We start from the raw sequence: 26291 nt of genomic DNA on the forward strand, positions 1-26291 counted from the left end.
GAAAAGAGGTTAGACTTCACCCAAAAATTAGAATTCTGTCATTATTATTCACCCTCGTGTCGTTCCAAACCCTTAAGACTTTCGTTAATCTTCAGATCACAAATGAAGATATTTTTGCTGAAATCTGAGAGATTTCTGTCCCTCCATTGACAGCTACGCAACTACCACTTTGACGCTTCAAAAAATTCATAAAGAGATCGTAAAACTAATCCATATGAATTGAGCGGTTTAGTCGAAATTTTCTAAAGAGACTTGATCGCTCTATATGATAAACAGATTGAATTTAGGCTTTTATTCACATTTAAACATTAATCAACTGTTCAGTTGTGGTAAACCGAAGCTCAAGCTTGTTCGCTGATCAATGTTTAAATGTCAATCTGTTCATCATATAAAGTGATCGAGTCTGTTCAGAAAATTTGGACTAAAGCGCTCAATTCGTATCAATTCAAGGTCTTTACTCTTTACTAAATAATTAAATGTAATAATAAAATAATTATAATAATGCAAGACTAATTAAATTTAATAATAAAATAATTATAATAATGCAAGAATAAAATGTACATTTCATTAAATTATTAAAATTTCCATTAAATAATTAAACTTTAGTTAAATGTTATTAGATTATTAAAGTTCAGTTTAGAACAACATGTTAAAACTTCTAAAATCTTTACTAATTTTATTTAATAATAAAATAAAAATAAAATAATCATGTAATCATGTAATTTAAATAATACAATATATATAGTAATGATAATAAAATATTATTTAAGTTCAAACTTACACCACAAAAGGTATTCCAACATTACATGCTTTTGTACAAAAGTATATTACAAACCCAGCGATGCAAGTGTTCTAGAATAATATCTGCACAGCCCACATCATCTCCAGAGCGAAACCTTGTTAAATGTTAAATTGAGCATGCAAGCACAAAATATTTGAAAACAGACACACCCTTTACTCACTTCTTTGTCTCCTGTTGGTTAGTTATCTTAGTCCTCCTTGTCATCTCACACTAGCTGACACAGCGATGGCCACTAGATCCAAGGCCTGACCTTATTATTACTGACAGGCTGGCTAATCATGTTACTGAGACTCTCACACACAGGCTGGTGGGCCTGGCTTTTCATTTTACATGATGCAAGTAGTAGGGTCGTTCTCTAAGAAACTTTGATCTAAAATAACAGCACTGTGCTCCAATTATGCCGCTAGGAAATTCAATGCACATTAAACACTATACAGAATAACATTATTACCATGGTACTGCCATGGGTAACAGGGTTAGACTTTTAAATAATTAAATACAACAATTAATTAAATAAATAAATAATTTATTTTAATAATGAAATACAATAATTAATTTGTTTTGATATTTAATTAAAACCATATATAATATGTGTAATAGAATGGTAATAACTTTTAAAACCATTAAATAAAAAAATCCGATGTGCATTGGATTTCTTAGCTGCGTAATTGGAAAACAGTGTTGTTATTTTAGATCACAGTTTATACATACATATGCACTCCATTACACAGAATAAAGTGTGCACAAATCAAACCATGTAATACCACAATACCATGTCCAAAAAACATGGCCATAGTACTTTTTTATTAACACTTATTGAGCACGTGCCATGTTAATAACATGGCTTGTTGGACATATTTTTGAAGTTTTTTTTTTATTTTTGAATAATTAAATGTAATATAGTTGCATATATAGTATTACCTTGGTACTACAACAGGCCCACTGGTTTGTGTGCTTCGGATTACGACACGCCGCAGTCGAATAGCAACAGCTGACGTTCCCCCGCACCATAGTTACGTCGCGCGTGACGTCACGCCCCGCCCGCAGCCATGCGTACTCTGCTTGTTATCGGGTCGCTTGTTATGACTGGAGAAGGCCTCGGACTCAATTAAAACTTATCCCCGGGACAGCCGCATGCTCATGGAGGGCATGGACATAGACCTGGATCCGGAGCTCATGCAAAAATTCAGCTGCATGGGCACAACGGATAAAGATGTCCTCATCTCGGAGTTTCAGAGGCTGCTGGGTTTTCAGCTCAACCCGGCTGGCTGCGCCTTCTTCCTGGACATGACCAACTGGTGAGTCCGGGGACTCGGCTGCGGCCTACTGCTGAACTGAACATAAAGAGTTTACCACTGTGATTTCATGCGTTAAAATGCGTTACATGTCAAAAATAGCTCCGCGAGGACAGTTGTCATGAGCCCCGTAGAGTTCAAATAAAGCTGAAGCGAAAAAGACAACAAGCTAATAGCTAATTGACTGTTTACAAAGAAATCAAATGTAGCATTTCGGCCCTCATGAACTATAGAAGTAATATTTTAGACAGTCGTCCTCTTTAAAATTCATTTCCTCAAACATGTTCTTTAATTATGTGGTTTGTTTCATTTATGTCAGTTGTCAAACATGTAGCTTGTTTGTGCTAGTAGCTCGCTACTACAGTGGTTGTGTTTCAAATCCTTGTGAGTTCCCTATCTAAGCAGCATTTTTTTTTTTTTTTTTTTTTTGACCTGAAATGCTGCCGAGTAGGGTCGTGCTTTCAAAGTGCTGTCTATGTAGGGGTCTCACTATGTTTTGAGCCACAGACATTGTTTAATGTTGCTCAGTCACGACTCCTCTAAAATACCGTTTTGCTTAACGACAGTGATATAATAGTATTCATTTGTAAAAACAGTAACGTTACACTAAGTGTTTGTATGTTGCTTCTTTGCGTAAACTTGGTGTTTGTTGACATGGAAAGCCTATTGTTAAGTTTACTCCAGAGTTATGTAATACACGAGTGTACTTTCATCTGAGGTCTTACACACAGGCCAACACTAGTTTGTCCCTCCCTTCTTTTGTTTTGAACATGACTTTACATTCTGGCCACTTTATACATCTTGTATATATTATACACATGTTGTTTTGCTCTTGGTTGTTAAATTGTGGTTAAATCTCCCATGTTGATCTGTCTGTATTTGTGCCTTATTAGGAACCTTCAAGCAGCTATTGGTGCATATTATGACTTTGAGAGTCCAAATATCAACACGCCGTCAATGTCTTTTGTGGAAGATGTGACGATTGGAGAGGGGGAATCCGTTCCTCCTGACACACAGTTCACAAAGACATGGAGGATACAGAATACGGGTGAGTTTTTTGTTTGTTCTGGTTGTAGATATGAAAAGGCTGAATGTTTAATGACCCAAACCTACACTGAAGTTGTTATATTTGCATGCAAGCACAGACATTACACATTTCATAGTGGAATCTTGTGGGAAAACATATAATGTCCAAAAGAAATGTGTTCGATGGTCATTTTGCACTGTAATAAACCATGATTGACTGTATTTCATTTTTATATTGGTTAATGACAGACTTTAAATTTTTATGTGAACTAATAAAAGAAAACTATCAAATTAAGTACTTCCCATCACACGTAAGACATTCGTTCATTTGTGCAAAAAAACATAATTTACCACTTTATTTATAAAATATAAATTTCCAGTGCGCATTCACGCAACAACATCTACTCTCGTGTCAACAACATTCATGCGTCGTGGTGCTCTTGTGAACGCACGTTGGCGATTAATAATTTGATTAATAGATTGATAAAGTGGTTAATAATTAATAAAGTGGTCAATTGTTTTGTTTTTGCGCAAACAAAGCATTTGCATCGCTTCATGAAATTGAGGTTAAACCACTGGAGTGACATGGATTAATTTTATGATGTCTTCACTATCTTTCTGGGGCTTGAAAGTGGTAGTTGCGTCAGAGCCGATCAGCCCTATACGCACACTACGCAAGGTGCGTAGGGCCCCGCAAATTACTCAAGGCCCCGCCTCCCCCCAACAGTTATCAGGTAGACTTGTGTGCACTTGTGTAGAAGTTGATGTGCGTTGATTTATTATGTTTAATAAACGACAAAGGACAACGGTGTTTGTTTATAAACTGCAGCTCGGAAAAGATAACCGCGTCGCGCGTTAACATGCGATCATATGAACGTGCATGAAATGAAACGCGCACTTTCCAGCAGAAACATCTGTTGTGAGTTGGGACCAGTACAATATGGGCGTGATGGCACTCCTCATTATAGTTTTAAAACAAGACGATGATTATCTAGTCGCTAAGTCAAGGTTTAGTTACAACTCTGCACTAATGCAATATGGAAAGCAATGTATTGACATTGATTATTGATAGGCTCCATTGAATTTAAAATGTTGATTGGCTGGAGATTCTGGTCAATATGGATGCACATCCCTCAGTAAATAATAACCATCAAGAATCAAGAGTATCAAGAATTACTTTTATCATTTAAAAACACAGTGACATGCTATGGTGCCATTTTAGCTTTTATTCATTCACAGGATATGCATTTTTGATATCAATAATTCAATTTGTACTATTTAAAATGTGAATTCTTGATATTAAGAATTAACTTTTTACTAGTAACAATGTCTTCTGATATCAGGAATTACATTTTCACTAGAACTAGTTAAAGGAGGGATTGTAGTGGGAACACTGGGGTGTCAGGTGTGACTGTGTGGCAATGGCAAATAGTTCATGGCTCACGGGTCAGGTATGAGGGCCCCTAAACAGAATTTTGCTTAGGGCCCCAGGGAGGTCAGGATCGGCTCTGAGTTGCGTAGCTGTCAGTGGAGGGACAGAAAAGCTCTCGGATTGTCTAATGTCATTCCTGTCTTTGTGCTTTGCAGGTACAGAGTCGTGGCCCCCGGGTGTGTGTCTGAAGTATGTTGGTGGGGATCAGTTTGGTCATGTGAACATGGTGATGGTGCGGTCTCTGGACCCGCAGGAGATCTCAGACGTGAGCGTGCAGATGCGCAGCCCAGCCGTTCCTGGCATGTACCAAGGCCAGTGGAGGATGTGCACAGCCACCGGACTATTCTATGGAGGTGAGACGCAAACGATAAAAGTAACAGGCAACATTTTCATGACATTGAGCTAAAGAAACAACTATTTAAAAAAATGATGCAATGAGCGTTTTAAAGGGATAGTTCACCCAAAAATAAAAACACTGTAGTCATTTAGTCATCCTCATATTATTTTCTTTCTGCGTAGTGCATACTGTGTTTTTATGTCTTGCCAATTTAAAGGTACACTGTGTAGTTTAAGTATTTTATTAGCTAAAATCAATGTCTTTATTCATAAATATGTCATCATTGGTGTAAAATTACCTCTACCAATGATCTGACTTCTCCTCGTAAGCGAAGAGTTTCTTATCTTTATTTACATTGGACGGGTAAGTCCAAGGAGGCTTGCGTGTCGTTCCGCCATTTTGAAAAACTATAATAGCAGAGAGGGATAAAAAGCACTAGCCTACCTCAACGCGTTTTCGTTCAGAGCCAGCGTCACGTGACTGAAACCAGCTGAAACGGACAAGGAGATCAGTGAGAGGCGCTTGTCAATGCCCCGGCAAATTTGAAAGGCTGCACTGCACGGTACTTCATAATGCAGGAACATACTTATGCCGAGTCACAGGAGAAGGAATCCTTGTCGCCAAAAAAGCAAAAAAATTAATTTAAACGTTACCGGAAACGTTACCGGCGAATTAAAGGTGAACTAAGTAACTTTTTTACCTTAAACTAACAGCTTCGGAGTCATTGGAATGGTTATATGACATTTTTCGGGTTGAATGGTGGTTGTCTCGCACCCCCGAGCGCCTGTGAGCGGAAAAACCACACTTGCAACTTTGGGCCGCCGGCCTCAGCGTCAGGAAGTATCGCGTGATATCAGGTCTCGCGATGTAACGAATTGCTTTACGGCACTGCACACATACACTATCTAAACATTTATTTGCTAGACTTCTGTGTATCATACACACCTCAGTGGACATGGCTCCGTGCGTTCGCCGGGTTCTTTGAAAACAAATGCACATGACCAGCGGGAGAAGATGGTAGGGGGGAAGAGTCGCCAACGAGTTTTGACGACAGTGTTGTCTAATATCTATTCCGAAGCTGTAGGGGGAGCTCTATAGAGAAACCCGCGAGCAAAGCTGCATAGTTCTGCTTTAAAAAACCGAGGGTAAATATCGGGATAGCTTTTCCCAGGTGGAAAGAGCTAATGAAGGAGAAATACTTTGAAAGGGACCCTGAAGTTGCCTACTTTCTTCTCGACAGGCAAGTCAATGTTACGGCCTAAATTACAAGCTTTTTTTCTTTGCTTGGTTGTGTAATTCATTATATAGGCAGCATAGCAGTAGAACATGTATAGTTAAACTCGATGAAGTGCTATTGGAAGACATGTTGTCATAGCTTCTTGGTACAGAACGGCTACCTTAGTTGCAACACGCATTTGAAAAAGCGAGGCGCTAGAGAGCACTATATTCGTTTGAATGCAAAATACAATTTCACTGCTAGATGGGAGAAATTCCTACACAGCGTACCTTTAAACATTTAAGTGATTTATTTAACCATTCAAGTGCAACAAGACACAAAAGAAAAGTCAGTTTGTGCTAATACCAAATTGAGTTCTCTTTCACGTCTTGAACAGAGAAATGCACACAAAATTATGCCAAAATACCCATCTTGGTGAGTATCATTGTGAACACAGTCAGTTTTGTCTTAAGTGAACGTAAGTGGTTGAGAAAGGAAACGCATGTCTATTAATATATTGGATTTGTGCATTCGGCTTTAAAGGGACATTGTGTAGGAATTTCTCCCATCTAGTGGTGAAATTGTATTTTGCATTCAAACGAATAATGCTCTCCAGCGCCTCACTTTTTCAAATGCGCGTTGCATCTACGGTAGCCGTTATGTACCTAAAAGCTATGACAGGATGGGTGAACATGTTTGTTATTTAAAACAAACTGAAACTTGAAACAACGAAAAAAAGAATGTTACAGTATGAACTACTGACTGTCAAAAACATTAACTATGGTAATTAGTAGTAATGCCTTCTTTACTCGTTATATTTTTTGAAGTATGTGCATTGTTAGATATCATCATCATCAGAGCCTTCTCTAACGTTACTTTACTCAATAGCTGCTATTCATCAAAGAGCCTGTTTAACTTTTAACTATAAATGTTCGACTGTCTATATAATAAAGTACACAACCAAGCAATGAAAAAAAAGCTTGTAATTAAGACTGTAACATTGACTTACCTGTCGAGAAGAAAGCAGGCAACTTCAGGGTCTCTTTTGAAAGCTTTCTCCTGCATTAGCTATCCTGACAGTAACCCTTGTTTTTGTAATCTCCGGTCACGTTTCCTTTTACGATCTATTTTGGACTTTTTCGACGACGAGGACTCCTTATCCTGTGACTCATATGTATGTATGAATGAACGGTGTATAAATAACCGTGCAGTGCAGCCTTTTAAACTTGCCGGTGCAGTGACAAGCGCCTCTCACTGCTCTGCTCCTCCGCTTCTGCTGGCTTCAGTCACGTGACGCTGGCTCTGAACGAAACGCGTTGTGGAAACGCGTTGGCCTAGTACTTTTTGTCCCTCTCTGCTATTATAGTTTTTCAAGATGGCGGAACTACATGGAAGCCTCCGTGGACTTACCCGTCCCATGTATATAAAGATAATAAATTCTTCGTTTACGAGGATTAGTCTGAACATTGGCATAGGTATTTGTACACCATTGAGGGCATATTTATGAATAAAAATATAGATTTTAGATAATAAAATACCTAAAAAGCTACACATTGTCCCTTTAAAGTGACAGCAGCCTAATGTACCTGCTGCTGTGTAACTTTTGTAGCTTTTAAATTATTAATTTATATGTAATTTATACAGAGACTATGCTGTTTTATATTTACATCATTCAATTGTTAAATAAACCTACTGTACATGAAAATCTTTAATTTGTATATGTTTTATTGTATTTGTCCTATTGTTTGTAATTGGCTTTTTTGTTGTTATTTTTAATTACAAAAATAAAATAACTACACTGTTACTAAATAATTTCTCAAAGAATATTGGAGTACGTTTTACAAGAAAATACTTTTTCAGTCTTTCTACTTAAAAAATATCATGTTTAATTCAATGTTACTTGCCATTTCTTTGTTATTAATTAATTGTGAAATTTACTAGCAATTTCTAAGTGAAAATTGTTTCTACGGCAAAGCTTTTTCAGTGTATATTGTGATTAAACCATGGTCTGTCTGAATACTTGATTCTGATTGGCTGGAAGGTGTGCAATAAAACCGTTTAATGCACAGGTAGTTCCAAGTCGGTTTAATCACTTTTCCATATTATTGCACTTCTTTCATTAAAGCACACACACACACACGTCACTGACACGCACTCAGAGATTGGGAATCGTGCCGTGCACGCACAGAAACTCGTTGTCAATGCTGCCTCGCAAATGTTATTAATAAATTAATTTCGCTACTGAATCGCTACATTATACTACTTAGTAAGGAGGTGGTAACGCCGCTGTTTTTGAAGTAATTTAACTTGCAGCTTCATTGCTAGAGTAACACTGAACAGATGCAGGTAATTCACACGCACATCTCTCTCTCTTTCTCTCTCTCTTTCTCTCCCTCTCCCTCTTCCTCTCCCTCTCCCTCTCCCTCTCCCTCTTCCTCCATAGGCTAATTCATTCAAATAAATGTTATAATTCAATCAAATAAATGGAACCTTAACGAGTCGTAGCTGATGAAAATAACCTCCGTTTTAACCTTTCCAGTCAAATTTAGTCCTGCAAGCATGGTATAAGCGGGATAATCCACGGCTGGCTGTGCATTAAACGATTTGAATGCACTCCTGCTTTGCGTTGGGTGGTTCTTTGCTTCCACGTTGTGCATTAAAATCCTTTAATGCACAGCTAGCCGTGGATTATCCCTTGCGTATATTGTTGTCCTGAAATAAATGTTCTCATATTGTCAAAGAAGATTTTGGTCATATCACCTACTCCCAGTAATATGCCATTCAGAGCATTAGTTCTGCAAGTTCTGAGTTTCCACAACCAGCTTTGGCGACTTGAAGAATGCGTGGCTCACCTCATTCCCGTTGTTTTGCAGATGTGATCTGGGTGATATTGAGTGTGGAAGAGGGAGGCCTGCTGGGCGTCACACAGCAGTTATCCTCCTTCGAGACGGAGTTCAACACGCAGCCACACCGCAGTGTGGAGGGAGGCTTCAACCCTTTCGCCTCACCACAGAAGAACAAGCAGGACACCAATGAGGATAATCTAAATGACCCCGGGGGCCCCTGGGAGGCCCCACTGGACTCCATTCAGCAAGATCAAAATGGACTCAATCACAGCTCTGTAAATATTACACCAAATGGTCTCCAAAACAACTTATCAGTAGTGACTTACAGCCAGGTACGTTTGCCATTTGGAGTTTTTCATTGAGTTGAATGAAGATTAGCATGATAATGGGGTGTGAATACGGCTGGGTGATATAGAGCGAATTGTTTTTGAACCGAATAATTGAAACAGACTGCGATGAACTTTAATGGCATTTTTACTCCTATTGTTTAACATGGGTGCTATAAATAATCTCCCTTTATTACAATGTCAAGTTCAATTTTTTTAATCTTTGCTGATATGGCAATAAAAATAAATTAAATCCCTCTTAATGCACTCATGAGTCCCAAGGAGAGACTGTTAAATTAGTCCAATGGTACAATCTTTACAGTTATTTGCTGGTTAAAATGATTAAAGTCTTATTTTTACTAGGGCCGCCCCCTAATAGACGTCGACTAGAAGAGGTTTGGTCGAAAAAAGTAAATAATAAAATAAATATTCTCCGATTATGTAATCCGTATGAAACGGGCATATAGGCAGCTAGGCACGTCCAATAGCTACTGCGGAGATGACGAGTCAGCATCGTGATTTAAAGGGCTAGTTCACCCAAAAATGAAAATTAACCCATGATTTACTCACCCTGATGCCATCCTAGGTGTATATGACAATCTTCTATCAGACGAATACAATCGGAGTTGTATAAAAATATGTCCTGGCAAGCTTTATGCGTGCGCTTGAGCGCTGATTAGGCTATGTAATATATATATATATAGGCAATTAAAGGCTCGTGATTATGATTTATGGCTTATTAATATGGTTGACTAATCACTTAAATGAATGACTACTAGTCGACTAGAAAAATCTTTAGTCTAGGACAGCTCTAATTTTTCATTTGGGCTTTCTATTCATCAAAGAATCAGGAATAAGAAAAATGTATCATGGTTTTCTCAAATATGTGAAGCAGCACAACTGTTGTCATTGATAATAATCATAAATATTTATTTATGAGCAGCATATCGGCATATTAGAATGATTTCTGAATGATCATGTGACACTGAAGACTGGAGTAATGATGCTGAAAATTTGCTTTGATCACAGGAATAAATTACATTTTAAAATAAATTCAGGCAGAAAAGTTATTTTAAATTGTTATAATATTTCACAGTATTCCTGTTTTTTACTGTATTTTTGATCAAATAAATGCAGCCTTGGTGAGAGAAGAGACTTTTTGTAAGAAAATAAAAATAAAGTTAAAAAATTATCCCAGACTTTATAAATGGCAGTGTATATCAGCAACAAAATCGTCGCAGATATATTATGGAAGTTCAATATATCACCCAGCTGTAGGTGTACGTTTTATGTCCAAATAATGAGTGAATACAACTACTATTGATTAAATTGATGAGTAAATGCTCAACGCTATCAATTCTCTAAACCTGCTATAAATGTTCATGAAATCAAGAGCTTTTTCCAAAGGTAAGTTAAAAGGTCAAGATGCATCCAGCACAAGATTTAGTTAAAAAACCCCACGATGAAACAGTCAGCAGGTCTTTTTGACACCCTCCCAAAATCTTGCTTTCATGCCAAAAGTCTGTACTGGAAAGCTCTCAATGTGCTGACCGCCATATGATCTCTTAACACAGAAGGTCACTTAACAACAGCGCGTCACATTTCTGTTCCCTGCCCTGTTTTGTGACATCTAACCAAAGAAAAGCACTTTGTGATGATTCACCGTGTTTGGTTACACCTTTCCTCATTCCGCACACGTGTGATACTGAGACTGGGAGATACAGCTAAAACAGTTTCAGCCTTTTGATGATTTAATATGTATCTCTATTCTGTTTATGTAGTTGCTTTGAAAGGGTGATTTTTGTTGTTTAATGTAATCACTAAAACACAGTAAAATCAAGTTTTCTTTTATATGCACCAATATAAATAGCAATATTTAATTTATCATACAATTAAGTGGATAATGCCACAGCATGAACATTTTTGAGTGATCATTCAACAAGTGTTGATTAAGAAATTTACTGTGTAGTTCTAGACCCGACCAACAACATGTTCTTGTAAGTTTTCCTTGGAATACTTGAAAAACCTGTACTAAATTTCCATCCAGATAGCAGGAAGGGGCTGATTGGCTCTCTGCTGACTTGTGTGACCTGTGTGGATGATTAGCACCACACCAAAGATATTGTTTTCAGACACACCTAAAAGGTCTTTAAACAACAAAATGCAGCTCTCATGGAAAATCATATGTAGAAGTAGGGCTGGGAAATAATTGCTACCAGTGGTTTTTAACTATTTTAATAATGTCTTGTAAAAACATAGTGTTAGACTTGATAAATTTGGTGTAAACTGTTAAATCCAATGAATATTAGAACTCGTGATTCACTCAAAAATGTGCATTGCTCATATTTTAAATAAAATTTTTAGATTTGATTTGTTATATTGGTGCATATACATATAAATGAATTAATATTAATCTTCCCTGTGTTTATTTAGTGAAAACTGGATTATTTTAACTGCTTGCTAACAATGTCTGCTTGGTTTGTTCCCCCTAATTTACAAAAAAAAAACACCCTTTTACGCCATTTCATAAATTGATATTGAAATGTATTTCAAGTGTTAAAAGGCTGAGAAATATTTAATGAAGCCCCATGAAGTTTTTCATTCCCGATTTGGCCTTGATGTGTTAACTGTGGGGTTGACGTCTGTAAATGTTAATCCTAGAGGCTGTTTAATAGGCCCTTGAGGGGGTTAAACTTTGCCTCTTGGCCACAAGATGGAGTTCCCTGCAAGCATGTGAGCTGGTGCTGAAAAGTCATTAACCAGTCAAATAAGTCACAGTTGAAATCTCATGGGTAATTACTTACACCCAAACCAACCCAGAGCATACATATATTCCCCAGTGTAATGTTGTAAATCTAGTATTGATTTCAGGTTAGAGACTATTTGCCTTAACAACGATCTGAGGGTCAAATATTTATGTAAAACTTGGTGTTTTACTGTCACAACTCTTACATTGCTCCTGTATTTGAACAAACCCCTAACCATAGGCGCCTATTTATGTTTCCCCATGAAGAGAAAGGAACTGACGTCTTTCGTTTTTTTGCAAACTTGCTAATACAAATACTTAACAAACCAAATATAAACGCGTCTTTATCCACCTCTGTTTCCATGAGGAAATGATAACTGGGCTAAGCAAGTTGACATACACATACATACGCAACAAATGCCCCTTAAAATGTTTTACCATTCTCATTACTCCATAATTAATTATACTTGGTGTTAGTTTTTCAAAAGTCCTGGCTTTATATACATGCGATAATGCACTTGATGAATTCATTACCCAAAGGTTATTTTTGTCTCGTGAAAAGAAACACACGGACTTCAAAAACATTACAAACCAAACAAACTCTTTCCATGAGTGTTGTCGCGTCTCTCGCTTATATACCTGATTATTTTGGAGTTAATTACTTAAAGGGGACATGATATGGATTTTTTACAATTATTTTAATATGTTACTTAAGGTTTACTTATAATGTTAATATTTTTTTTATTTTTTTTTTGCACAAAAACATGTGGAAAAATGATTATTTTCTACCTTCATTCTGACCCTCTGTCTGAAATTACCCGTTTTTATGGCGCGGCTCCTTTAAAGGATAATTCCGGTATTTAACACCTTGAGTCTATTTTGTAGTTTGTTTTGGATGAACTAGAGTGGTGGACACAGAGATGTTGACGATGGGTCCTGTCTCGACTTTTTGACTCGTTTAGAATCGCCTTTGACCGCTTCAGAGTGGCTGTCTATGGGCATGCACGAACATGTCCTTAAAACAACCCTTAACGTTCGTTTTCAAAACTGTGCAACTCACCGAGTGGTTAGTGGTGTTCGTTGATGATTAAAAAAAAGTAACGTTAGCGTAGCGAAATACAGTTTCTGTCGTGTTTTATTTGCCATTTTGTAAAATCCCATTGATTTCTGTTGGAGGACTCATTGCTCGTTGATTATTACTGCGCTACCGGAAACGGAAAAGGGGGCTGTTTACATTTGGTTGTAGTCTTTTTGCTCAGTTCCAGAGAAAGTCTAATGAGGGGAGAAGTGCCACTCGATAAACTTCCGGTTGCAGTTCCACTCTTGTTCCATATGAGGGCGCTCACATGACGAGTGCAGAATGAATGGAGGTCTATGGAGCTATACCACTCAAAATCCCCTTTTCTCAGGATATAATTTTTTGTCTAGTAATTTGAATGTTGTTTTCGAAAGGGGATGCAAAGAAATTACACATTGCTTGGTGTTAGAGTCACTTATTTGCTTTAAAAAGTCTTTCAAAATGTCAATGACGTCATACACATCGTACTTCCAGAGATACTGCTTCACGGCAATCCTTCAGTCACTTTGGTGCTTTCGCGCTCTGCACTTTCTTTTCTCTCGAGGCATCGACAACACAGCGGACACAGGTAAACACACGTGCTAGATGAGTTTTTGTTTTGTTTCTTTCTGGTCCCGCTTCGGATGCCACGATGCCATCAAGCGGTCTCTCTGGTCGTAATCAGTCCTTCACTGACCAATCAGCGTTCATTAGCAGAATGCTAGCGTGTTATGGGCAACAACAACTCAACCTGTACGAAATCAAAAGGACATAAGTACTCGTTCATTCAACTTTCGACCTATAACCCATGTTGAACTTGCAAAACCTACAATCAAATCTGAGATTTCTCATTGGCAATCGGGTGTAAGAGACAAATTTAGCCATCAAGTGGTCGGGAGTGTGCTAACGCTTCAGACTCAAATATCGAGCAGAAGTTTATACGCGGTTGTGAGGTATCTGAAAAAATAGTTCCACTATAGAAAATAACACGGATTGAAATCATACATTGCGCCGATATATTTGTTTTTAATCATCAACGAACACCACTAACCACTCGGTGAGTTGCACAGTTTTGAAAACGAACATTAAGGGTTGTTTTAAGGACATGTTCGTGCATGCCCATAGACAGCCACTCTGAAGCGGTCAAAGGCGATTCTAAAAGAGTCAAAAAGTCGAGACAGGACCCATCGTCAACATCTCTGTGTCCACCACTCTAGTTCATCCATAACAAACTACAAAATAGACTCAAGGTGTTAAATACCGGAATTATCCTTTAAGACGTGTCAGTAAATGGACAGTTATGATTGGCTAACGTCATTGCATAGAAAACAGTTTCAACATCAACTCACTATTGCACATGAGCTGCAATAGTGACTGTGAATCTGTATACTGTATCCAGTGTAGACAGCGTCAGTGATTATAATGACTTCTATAGGCTTTTGATCCAGTGTATGCAAATGTCACCCATTAAGAAAGAAAGAAAGAAATGCTTTGTTTATAAGGATGTTTTATGCTATTACTCTTGCAGGATGTTTTAATGGTACGAAGACCTCGTATATGTCAAAAGATCATGGCAAATATGATTTCTCATGTCATGACCCCTTTAAAATGCAATTTATCACCGTGAGATCCACCAATCAGAGATGTTCCCGAATCTCAATCGATTTTTTTAATTGGTTAAAATTAATTGAGAATATCTCATGTTTTTTCGTGGGTGCTCGGCCATTTCCGGAATCGGCGCCTATGAATATTAATACATGTGGTAATATTATTATGAATCCCATAGTAGACTTACATTGGATGAGGGACCTGAGCCAGAGCCTTGGTGCTCATTTTATTGGGGTATAAGAAATGCCTCTAAACACGGTTTAAAGTTTTTCACAGCCATTGCACAGCGTTTTATTTAGCAAATGTATAAATCTATTAACAATTAATCTTGTTTTGACAGAGTTTTATCTCACTCTTTCTGTTTTTTCCCAGGGCATTAATGGACCCTTCCCGTTTGGACAGTCTTAAGATACAGAAACCATCCGGTAGCTCATCGGAGCTGCTGCTTTTGCCCTTTTCAGGGGTTCAGTGAGAGGAGGAACAGATTTACTCTAAAGACTTGGTGACCCTCCCTCTCCCCTGATGCATCACAACATCACATAAATGTGTGGACAAATCTGTTTGGCTCCAAATCAATATTGAAGCAACACCTGAGTTACGCATGTGTGAATGCTAGTTTTAGATGCGTGCTAGAAATTCTAAAGAGATATAATGAAAAATACACAGTTTTTCTGATCTGTATTGTCACATTACAGCAGTAAATTCAGAAGTGTGAGTGCACAAATGCGTAAGAGAAACAGCGGCAGGGCGGGTGGATGAATGAATGAGTGAATCGAAGTCCTTTCACCCCAAATTCAATACAAAAGCATATGATTTATATTTTGCTTAAAGAAAATGAAGCCTGCTTTTAGGATGTGTATGATATTTTGCATCATGACATTATTTTCATGACAATTCAGCACATTTTCCACCAAATTCTCATTACTGTAATAGATACGGACAATTATATATCAGATTGTTTTTGTAATTCCCATTGTTCTCACTTTTTAAATGATTGTATTAAAATATTGCACTGTTTTTTGTTTTATTAGCCTAATTTGAAATACACCCAATTAATGTACAACAATGTATAAATACTTTACAATTGAAATAACATCCAAATATTTGTATTTATATCACATTATTAATTACCATGAAAATAATGTCACGATGAAGGAAATCTTAATGGTGCTAAAAACAGAGCTTTGTTTTTTTTTGTTTTTTGTTTTTTTTTAAGCAAAGTATAATTCTCATTTGTTCCTTATGATTTTGCAGTGAAATATGACTTGGGGGGTTTTGTTCTTGACAGGTTTGTGAGAGTCATCTGAATATGTGTGCGACTGAGTGTTTCAGCCATGCACAAAAGCCATCAACAAATGAATGAAGAATTAATGCCTCTCAAGTAGTTTTATAATTTTTTTCATCAATGTTCTTTTACTTTACAAACTGGACAGTTTCAAGTTATAAAAAAAAAAGAAAAAAAAAGGTCAATGTGCCTACTTGGAGGTTAAATTGTGTAATTGGTAGAAACAACAAAGGTTTCATATGGTCCTTTGCCAGCCACTTGTAATTGTTTTGTTTATTACAAAATTGCTATTGAAACCTGCTCTGGATTCACTAAAAAACCCAGCAACCTGTACAGCGTACATGAGCACATCATGTCTCATTATATTGAAGTATACATCTGTACTGCCACTATACAGGTCAAGTCATAGCTGTTGTCAGAGATGCCCTTAGTAACTATCTTGTTGCTGTTTCATATTTGTTTACATTGATGTTTTTCTGGAGTTATAGAGTTGCTAATGTTGGTTTCCACTCATAATGACACAATCCACCAGAGATGATAGTAAGCAGATGTGACTTTGGTTCCCTTGTTTACTGACCTAAAGAGTTCACAAGCACATCACTGGTTTATTTTCCCAGTCCTACATTTCTGCCGTTCACTTAGACCTGCGATGGTATTACGCTTTTTTTTTTTTTTTTAAATGAGCTGAGGGTGTTTTAATGAGGGGAAAGTGTGAGAATGAGTTCATTTTAAAGGAATATTCTGGTTTAAATGCAAGTGTTGCTCCGTTGACGGGAGATTTCGATTTGTACCTCTCTGAACTGAAAATGCGTTGACATTTATTCAATTGTCTACAGTTGAAGTCTATATGGCAAGTGCACTACTTCCATTTGTAAGGGCATTTCCCTATACACATTTTTTGTTTTTCCTTCTCCGTTTTTTCGATTTTTACTAAGGTACCAATTATTTTCTGCGGTAGTGCCTGCATTTAACCCAAAAATATTCTCTTTTAATTGAATTCTCCTGAGATGTTGCTAAATGTTGAAATGGTAAATTTGTGAGCTGGAAAGTTCCCAACAATATTTTAATGCATAAAGAATTTTTGTGGAATTTATTTGGTTTAAAAATCGTGCCTCTGTGTTTGGTATGATGACGGAGAGCTTCTTGGATGTTTATATCTTGCTAAATATATCTGAAAGGCCGTTTTACTCACCATTTTCTGTTTTGCTGCATTGGCTAGGCAATTTATAAAACATAAAACGTTAACAACAGTCTCCTATCATTTTTTTTTTCTCTCTCTTAATTGGTATATTTACTAAGAAGAAAAGAGTAAACAAATTCCCCGGTGTCCTCAAGCATTATGCAAATCAGAGTCCAAACTGACCTTTATGTCAAGGGAAAAGAGATTAGTGTCACCATGTCCTGTTAAATTTAATACGTCAAGCAATTCTTGTCCGTTTCAGCCTAATTCTATGCACCTGGAAGATTTCGCCATTAAACGGATACTGACATTGCGTCCAAATTTCTTGAATTGCTGTGGCTTCACTTTTACATTGCAAATGATCTATGCAGTGTGTAAAGGGACAGTTCCTTCTATATTCCAAAAAGTTGCACTCACAAGTTGAAGCATAAAAGAAGTTAATGTTCTGAAACTGGTTTCCATTTTTTGTTGCCGTAAGGACAGAAACACACTGACGTTTCTCCCAGTGCTCGGCCCATAAACAGCTCACTGGAGGATGTTATCGCGTCATCAGTCATGTCTTCCTTTGAGCTGTTCTTTGTGAATGTCCTCATCCCGAGCGCTGCACACTTCACAGCCTCCTTCCGGGTTATAATTACACTCTGGATTTTTCTTTCTCTTTTTTTTCTTTTTGGGTGTTGCTTATGCATGTGAGAAGTGTGATTGATTCATTGCTGCGTTATTGTCTTTTTTTTTTCTGATTTCTTTTTTTTTTTTGTTAGATCTGTTGAGGTTTTCTGCACCGTGGCATATGGTGTATGACTGAGCGGAGAGTTTGCATAGAGTCCTATGATAGCACAGTGAAAGAGAGAAAATATGAAAAGCCTTTTCCTGTATGTATAATTGAACATTTGTATGATTAAATTAACACTGAAACAAAATGATTCTGTCTTCATGTTTTGAATGCAGTGTGATTTTTGTTAATGCAGTTGTTCCCAGAATTAAGTCATTGTCCTTTACATCTTGCTTCAAAAATGATTTGGCCATCTTGAAGCGTTCGACGTCCTGGCCAGCGTTGCCTATTCAAAATTTGGCCTCAAATGAATATTAGTGTTCTCAGTTATTTTACATTCTTGAAAATAAATTGTATTTAATAAAGAACCTTTAACATTCATGGAAGCTTTCCATTGCACAAAAGATAATTAAAATGTTCTTCATATTAAAAGGGTTAGTTCACCCAAAAATGATATGTATCCCATAATTGACTCACCCTCGAGCCATTTTAGGCGTATATGACTTTCTTATTCAGACAAACACAATTATATGTAAAAAAAAAATATCCTGGCTCTTCCAAGCTTTATAGTGGGAGTGAAAAGAATTATTTTATTTTTTGTTCAAAAAAGCTCATCAATCCATCATAAAAGTAATTCATTTGACTCCAGGTGGATAATAAAGGCCTTCTGAAGCACAGCGATGCGTGTTTGTAAGAAAAATATACATATTTATAACTTTATAAACTATAATCACTGGTTTCCGGTAACGGCTGCTTTACGCGAGTGTGGTTCCGGCGGAAGTGTGACCTCTGACCCGATGCATGACGTGAAACGAGAAAGCACAAAGGATTCAGCAAAACAAAACACCGGTCACGAATTAGACGTCTAAAACGAGAATTTTTAAAGCGAAATGTGAGAGGAGCTTGAGTTTGTTCCCCTTTTGTTTTTGTTTTTTTACGGTGAGAGGCGTTCAAAGGTTTCCCTGTAGCTCAAGTAGTGCGTTGGCGCTTGTAACGCCAAGGTCATGGGTTCGATTTCCAGGGAAAGCAAGAACCGGTAAGAATGTAAATGTGTACCTTGAAATATAATGTAAGTCGTTTTGGATAAAAGCATCTGCCAAATGCGTAACTGTAAATGTCTACTCTCACCTGAGCTTACGCAACTCCTACATCCAAGTCACTCGACTCGTATATGGCCATTACCTCAAGCCAGTGATTATAGTTTATAAAGTTAGAAATATTGATATTTTTCTTACAAAAGTGCATCGCTTGGCTTCAGAAGGCCTTTATTAACCCCTTGGAGTCAGATAGATTACTTTTATGATGGATAGATGAGCTTTTTTGGGTTTCAAAAAACTAGGTACCATTCACTCCCATTATAAAGCTTGGAAGAGCCAGGAAATATTTAGTGTTTGGCTCAAAGAAGAAAGTCATGTATATCTAGGATGGCTTGAGGGTGAGTAAATAATAGGATAATTATCATTTACGGGTGAACTAATAACCCTTGTAAGTAAAACTGGTTCTTTTAAAACTGTTTTCTGAAAGGTTATTTGTGGAACCCGAAATGGTTCTGTGGTGTCGCTACAAAAACCCTCTTTTGGAACCATTATTTTAAAGAGTATAAACACCTTAAATTAAATGTAGTATGGCATATAGTTTAACAAGTCCAGGTGCCAAATTCTATTTTCACATAAAAAAGTCTGAATGTCATTGTATTAGATAAAATATCTAAGCAAATGTCTGTACCTGAAGCTGAAATGCAGGATCGTTTCACTAGCTTCACTTCCTTTTTGAAGTCTCAATGACTTTTAACTTGTTCTGGTTTAGTGGATGTATGAACTGAAGTCTGAGGTGCTGTTGAACTTTCCTTTAACGTTTAAAACATGGAATTTAAAACAACTACTTGGTGTGATATCATTGAAATTTGAACTATTAGAGAGTCATTTTAATTCGATTTTTAACAAATTTAAAAGTTTCCCCAGGTATACCACATGAGTGCAACAGAATTTCACTTGTGAAGATTAATATTTTTATGCCTTTTATGACCAAAACCATGTCTACTTCTCATCATAAACTGAATTCCAGTACAACCCTGATGTTCTATGGCCCTTCAGGAAGAATATAATCTTGTTTACACTAATTACCATAGCTGGGATGTGTTGATCTGGGATGAGGAGACCATATCTAGGCAAATATTTGCTCACATCTCAGGTCTTGTGCAACTTGCCTCGGCACTATCGTGATATTACCCACCTGACAAACATGGAAGATCATGGAAGGACCTTAAACAAATGCAAAGTATTTCCTCTTGGTTTGACAGCTGCACTCGTCTGGGCTGTGGGAGTTGGAAGTGGCAAGCAAATTCTGTGGTATATCTGGATTTTGGTAATGGGGTCTAGTACAAAAACACTGATTTAAGTTAAATGAGCCTTGAGCATTTCTTGTTTCCATGTTTAAACTAGCGTTGGATATTGCATAATTTGAATTTTTGTCCCATTTAACTCACTAAATGTAACTTTTTCCTGATTGTCCCTAAAGCCTCACCAAGACGACAACTGCAAACAAGGAAGTTTCAGACTTCAGACTGCAGGGCATTGTCATTTGTGTATTTCAGTAGAACAACTTCCTTTAGAGATCAACCAAGACCGTGTATTTTCATAATTTTCTAGTGTGGGGGATAAACATACACAATTTAGACTTGGTATTGACACAGTTGGGTGTAATAGTTTGTTGGTATGGTGAGTAAACCTGTCATGCAGTCTCGAAGGGCAAATATCTTACTCTCACGACGAGTTGATATACACCGCTCTTTTGCTGTGTTTCGGGACTATTCGTGCAGAAAATGCAGATAAATCAAAAGACTGGTGTGTGATGAGTGGTAAACCTGGTCAGCTTTGTTGTTTACAGGGTGGTTTGATGATACACTGATATCAGCACTGGACTGTGACTGTCAGCAGGGCATTTACATTTTTTGGAAAATGTAATAATTTTGAAAATTTCAAGGGTTAGTTCACCCAAAAATGAAAATTCTGTCATTAATTACTCACCCTCGTCGTTCCAAACCCATAACACTCGTTCATTTTCAGAATACAAATGAAGATCTTTTTAATGAAGTAAGAGATCGTAAAACGAATCCATATAAATTGATTTTCTGAACAGTCTCGATCACTTTATATGATGAACAGATTCAATTTAGGTTTTTATTCACATTTAAACATGGATTAGTGAACTTAGAAGCTCAACCAAACCTGCTTGATGCGTGAGAACAAACGTCATTGGTTCTTACAGAAGTTCAAACGTGATGCGTAACACGAGAATGAACCTCGCCACGTCAAGCGAACATGCTTGAGCTTACGTTTACCACAACTGATGTGTGCGTTGATGCATGTTTAAATGTGAATAAAAGCCTAAATTCAATCTGTTAAAGTGATTGAGTCTCTTCAGAGAATTTGGACTAAACCGCTCAATTCATATGGATTCGTTTTACGATCTCTTACTGAACTTTTCGAAGCGTCAAAATGGTAGTTGTGTAGCTGTCAATGGAGGGACAGAAATCTCTCAGATTTCATCAAAAAGATCTTCATTTGTGATCCAAAGATGAACGAAAGTCTTACGGGTTTGGAACGACGAGGGTGAGTTATTAATGACAGAATTTTCATTTTGGGGTGAACTAACTCTTTAATCCCCCAAAACCTAACCCTACCCATAAGTCATCCCTAAATCAGATGGAAATTATTGGTGAATAGCACTGATGTTGAAGCATCTAACCCTGGTTGTAAGCCTAAACATTGACATAAACTTTAAACTTGTCTCTCAAATCTGACTGGTTGATTGAAATGTTGATCCAAGAACATGTTCTGCAGCTCCATGACAGGTATGAAAGTAAAGTTGTGAGGAATAGACTTGCAGTGTTTTCAATGGCATCAGCTGTATAAAGCTCATAGAGCACTTATAATAGACCTTATTCACAGCAGCGCCATCTTTGATTTTTAACGGGAATGAAAGCGAGGCTGTGAGGGACAGACATCATGCATCTCTTCAGTGGGTTCTTCTGTTATTTAAAAGTTTTAGAGTATTAGTCCTATGTAATTTAAGGAACAGCGTCAAACATCATCTTGGTAGATTACAAGTTAGTCAGAGGAGCAGAGGTCATGGGGTGGCGCCAAACTATCACGTTCGATAATAACCATAGCAACAGCGGGCTTAGCCCTTAGAACACTGACAAAACAACAACAATAAATAAACAATTATTGTCATAATTTCTTTTTTCATTAGATTTACATTGGTTGGCTAAATCACAATAGTCTACAGTTATGTTTTTGTTTTTTTAACACAGGCTGGTTTTAAAAGCTACATTTTTATTTTTGAATCCTAGCTAAATAGTTTTAAAACTACCGTACATGCTGCAATTTTTATGAAATTGTATAAGAATAAAGAGATAAGTGATTACGCTACTTATGTTTTGTGATGAAATGCCTAGATGTTCTACTGGAAAGCGCTCGAGCGGTTACTGTTGCTATGGTGACCACCTCGTGCGAACGCGAGAAGCTGTTTGGCGCCAAATGATACTCATTCTGTAATCTAACTTTTAATTTTATTTCGTTATACTTTAAGCTATTTTCTATAGTGTTTAGTAGCCTATGTGTTATACTGCAAGCTGCCGATGGTGGAAACAGACTAAAACAGCGCATCTCAAGTGTTGTTAGCTACATTTAATCACTACCAGATTCTACTATGGCGACGCACTGACTGACTCCTCACCTTATGTGATCTTAGTTTTGTGCATGACTCACTGAAGTATCTGTAGCAACAGGTTTTTATTTTCGTTTAACCCTCTAGGGGTATATTGGCTAAATGTAGCAGGCTATGTGTTGCTTTTGCAATCAAACAGCCTATGCAAAAGTGCCTTGTATGATTTTAATAAGCATAAAAGTAAGCACATAATATGCTTATATCAATATGGCTTATTAATCATTTCTGCAATATTGCCTTACGAATATTACGTTTTTAATCATGCTTATAAAATCATGAAGAAATGTTCAATATTAAAAGAATGTTATGCTAAAATGTACACTCTTTGCACACAGAAGAAAATGGTGTAGAAATAATTTTCTCTCTGAAATTTAACAAACAATTACAAAAAAAACAGCAAGTAACTGTTTGAATTGAACATAAAATTCTGATGAAGAAAAATAATGTTCTCTTGTTAAACGTACCCTCATACTATTCTTTATTCACAACTTCTAGGAAAACTAAGGAAGGAAAATAAGAGGAAACTACCTTTTTAAATTCACGTGTAAGTCCTCCCTCGATGTTTATCAGTATAATTTGTTTTTTGGAAATCTGCCCATCAAGTGAATTCTCGTGAAATATTAGGTTATAAATGTAAATAATAACAGTAGATGTACTGTCTTCTATATAACGTTGTCGACATTCTTGAAGATATTTTCAATATTTGTATGTTTTCTAAAGCATTTTGTTCTCATAACATGTTCTTCTTCTGCGTTGTGACTTAATTTTAGGTTTCAAATGAAATCATGTATTACATCTCATCAAAATTTGCTAATTGAGAGCTTTTTATGAGGGTATACATCATACTTAAATAAACGTATGCCCAAAAGGCACTATTCCTAATGCTTGCAGCATCCATCATGGAGAAGGTCTGAAGGATTATGGACTGAACCCAACTCAAACTCTGAGGGTTTCATGTGCACAGGCTCTTTCACAATGAACCATTGACACAGCATCAGGTGAGTTCTAGGTGTGCACGTTCTGACAAATGGCTCAACTGAACTTCATCGTAAACGGACACCTTTGGCGGCGACGGTAACCTTTCTGTCCATAAATGGTTATCTAGTGCATGAGAAAGTTGTTTCAAGTTGTTTCAGTGAAAAGAGCACATCTTAAACCTGCAGTCTTTCTAACTGCCATGCAAATGAACCCCCTCTGGGAAATGTGCTAGACAAACAAAAATACAGAGAAGGAGTGCAAAGGAAGCCTTTGTTTGGTGCAAGACATTCCACGCGTTTCCCAATTCTTATCTGAGCAGCTGTCACTAGTCTGGACATAAAATTGAAACCCGTGTTAAAGTGTTGTAGATATCCAGGGATGATATTGTGCACCATTTGGTAAGATCATGTTCTATATAGCCTATATTATCTTAAAAAAAATTTTTTTTAAGTAAAAGTACCCGTAAAACAAGATCAATTTACAGCATAACTTTATTTTAGCTTGTTGCATTGGCGTTTCTTTTATTGGATTATTTTCTAAACACTTTTTTTTTTTTTTTCATGTAAAATATATACCAACATTATCAAGTGTTTCTGAAGAAGTCTGTGTAATAGCATGTAAAATGATGGTGTGATATACAGTCTTTCTCTCGCTCACTCGCCCTCTTCATTTTCTATCATCAATAAAGTTTGTATTAAGTGTGTGTGTGTGTGTGTGTGTGTGTGTGTGTGTGTGTGTGTGTGTGTGTGTGTGTGTGTGTGTGTGTGTGTGTGTGTGGTTTGTATTGGTGTGTCTGTTTAACTGTGCAAACACTGTGGCATGCTGCGTGCTTGCAGACGTATCATCAGCGCATTGACGCAGGCACAAAATCTCACAAGCTCGAACGCACAGAAATATACTTCAGAAACGCCTTGAATACAGTGAAATGTCTCTACCGTAACATCTGCACACAAAGAAGATGTTCAAAAGAAAAGAAGGGATGTATTTCTATACATATGCATCTTATTAGTATCAGATTTGGGTCTCTTGTTAGGGTCTCTTTTTGCCTCTGAATTATTGGGTGAATCTTGTGAAATCATGTCCAGTTCATATATAAAAAACAAACAAAAAAACAATAGGTTAAAAATAAATGGTAAAGGTAAAATTCATGCAAAATGTCACGGAGTAAATTTTCACTCCACCCAAAAAATTTATAATAATAATAATAATATATATATATATATATATATATATATATATTTTTTTTTTTTTTTTGTGGAGTGAAAAATTACTCCCTGACATTTTGCATGAATTTTACTTTTACCATTTATTTTAACCTATTGGAACACACAGAAAAAGAAAAGAAAAAAAAACTTAAAAATAAGAACTAAAACTGTTTAAAATTATTTTGAAACAAAAGTAAATTAAATGACTAGTATGTATTTATTGTGCATTTTGTGCACATACAGTAATGGACTGAAATTGAATAAAAGGCATAAAACAAGTAGGCAATCTTGCCATATTTGCCTCTGATGATCATATGCATAATTTCTAATAACTGTTGTCATTTAAGATTAAAAAGCGGATGTCAGACATTTAATCAGGCAATTCCTCTGGAAACTGTCTCTTTCCTCCTCTTGAGTGGGGGTTAGTGGTCCACAACAACCGACAGGCATGCCAAACGCCTTCAGGCCGGGAATGGGGCTCTGAGACAATGTTTACACACCTTAATAAGGCTTGTGTATAAAAGTGCGGCGGGAGTCAATGAAGCAGGCATTCCTTCACTCTTACATGAAGTCTTGCGCACACCCACATCAGGTGCACTCACTCACACACACACACACTCTTGTCACTAGCAGTATTTGTCACTGAGGTTAGTAATGTGGTACTCCACAATTCCACAGTCGTGTTCCCTGTTGAGTCTGTAGGAGGCCTATAGAATTAGTCCCACATTTGAGAAACAAGCGGAAACCAAAGGAAACAAGGAAAGGCCTTCCTGCTCGCACCTGCAACTCTGTCTTCACCTGGACAGGTAAGTCAGCACTGATACCTCCTCTGATGCTATTACAGATTACATGTATTTTATGTGTACTTTAAGAGGGAAAAGCAAACTGACCAGTCAACAGTTTGGACACATTTTAACTGAATATTACCTTTGTTGGTGAATGTTTGAGGACTTGGTGGTTACACATATATTGTGCCTATCAGTAACATTTGAATGTAAAAATTGAAATTGCATGTGTTGGAGCAGAAAAGCATCATCGCACTAGTTCCTCTTTCACGACAGTGTTAAAAATCGTCAGGATCAAGTTGGTAGATGAACGTCCAGAGTGAAATTTCAGGTTGTTTTCATTTGCGTGATATTTATTGGTCACTACATCATTCCCATATTTCTATTTGTGTTGATTCATAGTTTTCATGACTTGTCTATTCTTGAAAGATGAAGAAAACAGTCATAATAGAGTTGAACAGTGCCACCTTTTTCAGCAGATGTATTCACATTTCCCATAGGGATTTCCAGTTAAACCAAGTCAATCAGCTATGAGGAGAAACACAACACTACAAACTTTGATCTGAAGCAAAAAAGGTTTTGAAATAGACAAAGATAAAAGACTTAATGGCTTTAGTGGGGGACAGAACTACAATCCCATGAGGCATTGCGAACAGCATTAAAA

At 37.0% G+C, this 26291-nt stretch overlaps 2 protein-coding genes across 2 annotated transcripts in view; both read left to right on the plus strand.

Annotated features, from left to right (window-relative positions):
- Positions 1-1826: 1826 nt before the first annotated feature.
- Positions 1827-16641, plus strand: ilrun (inflammation and lipid regulator with UBA-like and NBR1-like domains). Its single transcript, XM_082136541.1, has 5 exons — positions 1827-2100; positions 2991-3145; positions 4711-4908; positions 8982-9286; positions 15064-16641. Exons 1-5 carry the CDS (start codon positions 1937-1939, stop codon positions 15097-15099), a joined length of 858 nt encoding a protein of 285 aa, XP_081992667.1. The 5' UTR covers positions 1827-1936; the 3' UTR covers positions 15100-16641.
- An 8765-nt stretch (positions 16642-25406) lies between these two features.
- Positions 25407-26291, plus strand: part of spdef (SAM pointed domain containing ets transcription factor) — a 17119-nt gene continuing 16234 nt past the window's right edge. Inside the window, exon 1 of the mRNA XM_082136509.1 lies at positions 25407-25648. The gene's annotated coding sequence lies outside the window, so the exon portion shown is untranslated. The remainder of the gene's footprint in view (positions 25649-26291) is intronic.

This window comes from Leuciscus leuciscus, assembly GCF_965113295.1.
Source record: "Leuciscus leuciscus genome assembly, chromosome: 14".
Classification (NCBI taxonomy): Eukaryota; Metazoa; Chordata; class Actinopteri; order Cypriniformes; family Leuciscidae; genus Leuciscus; species Leuciscus leuciscus.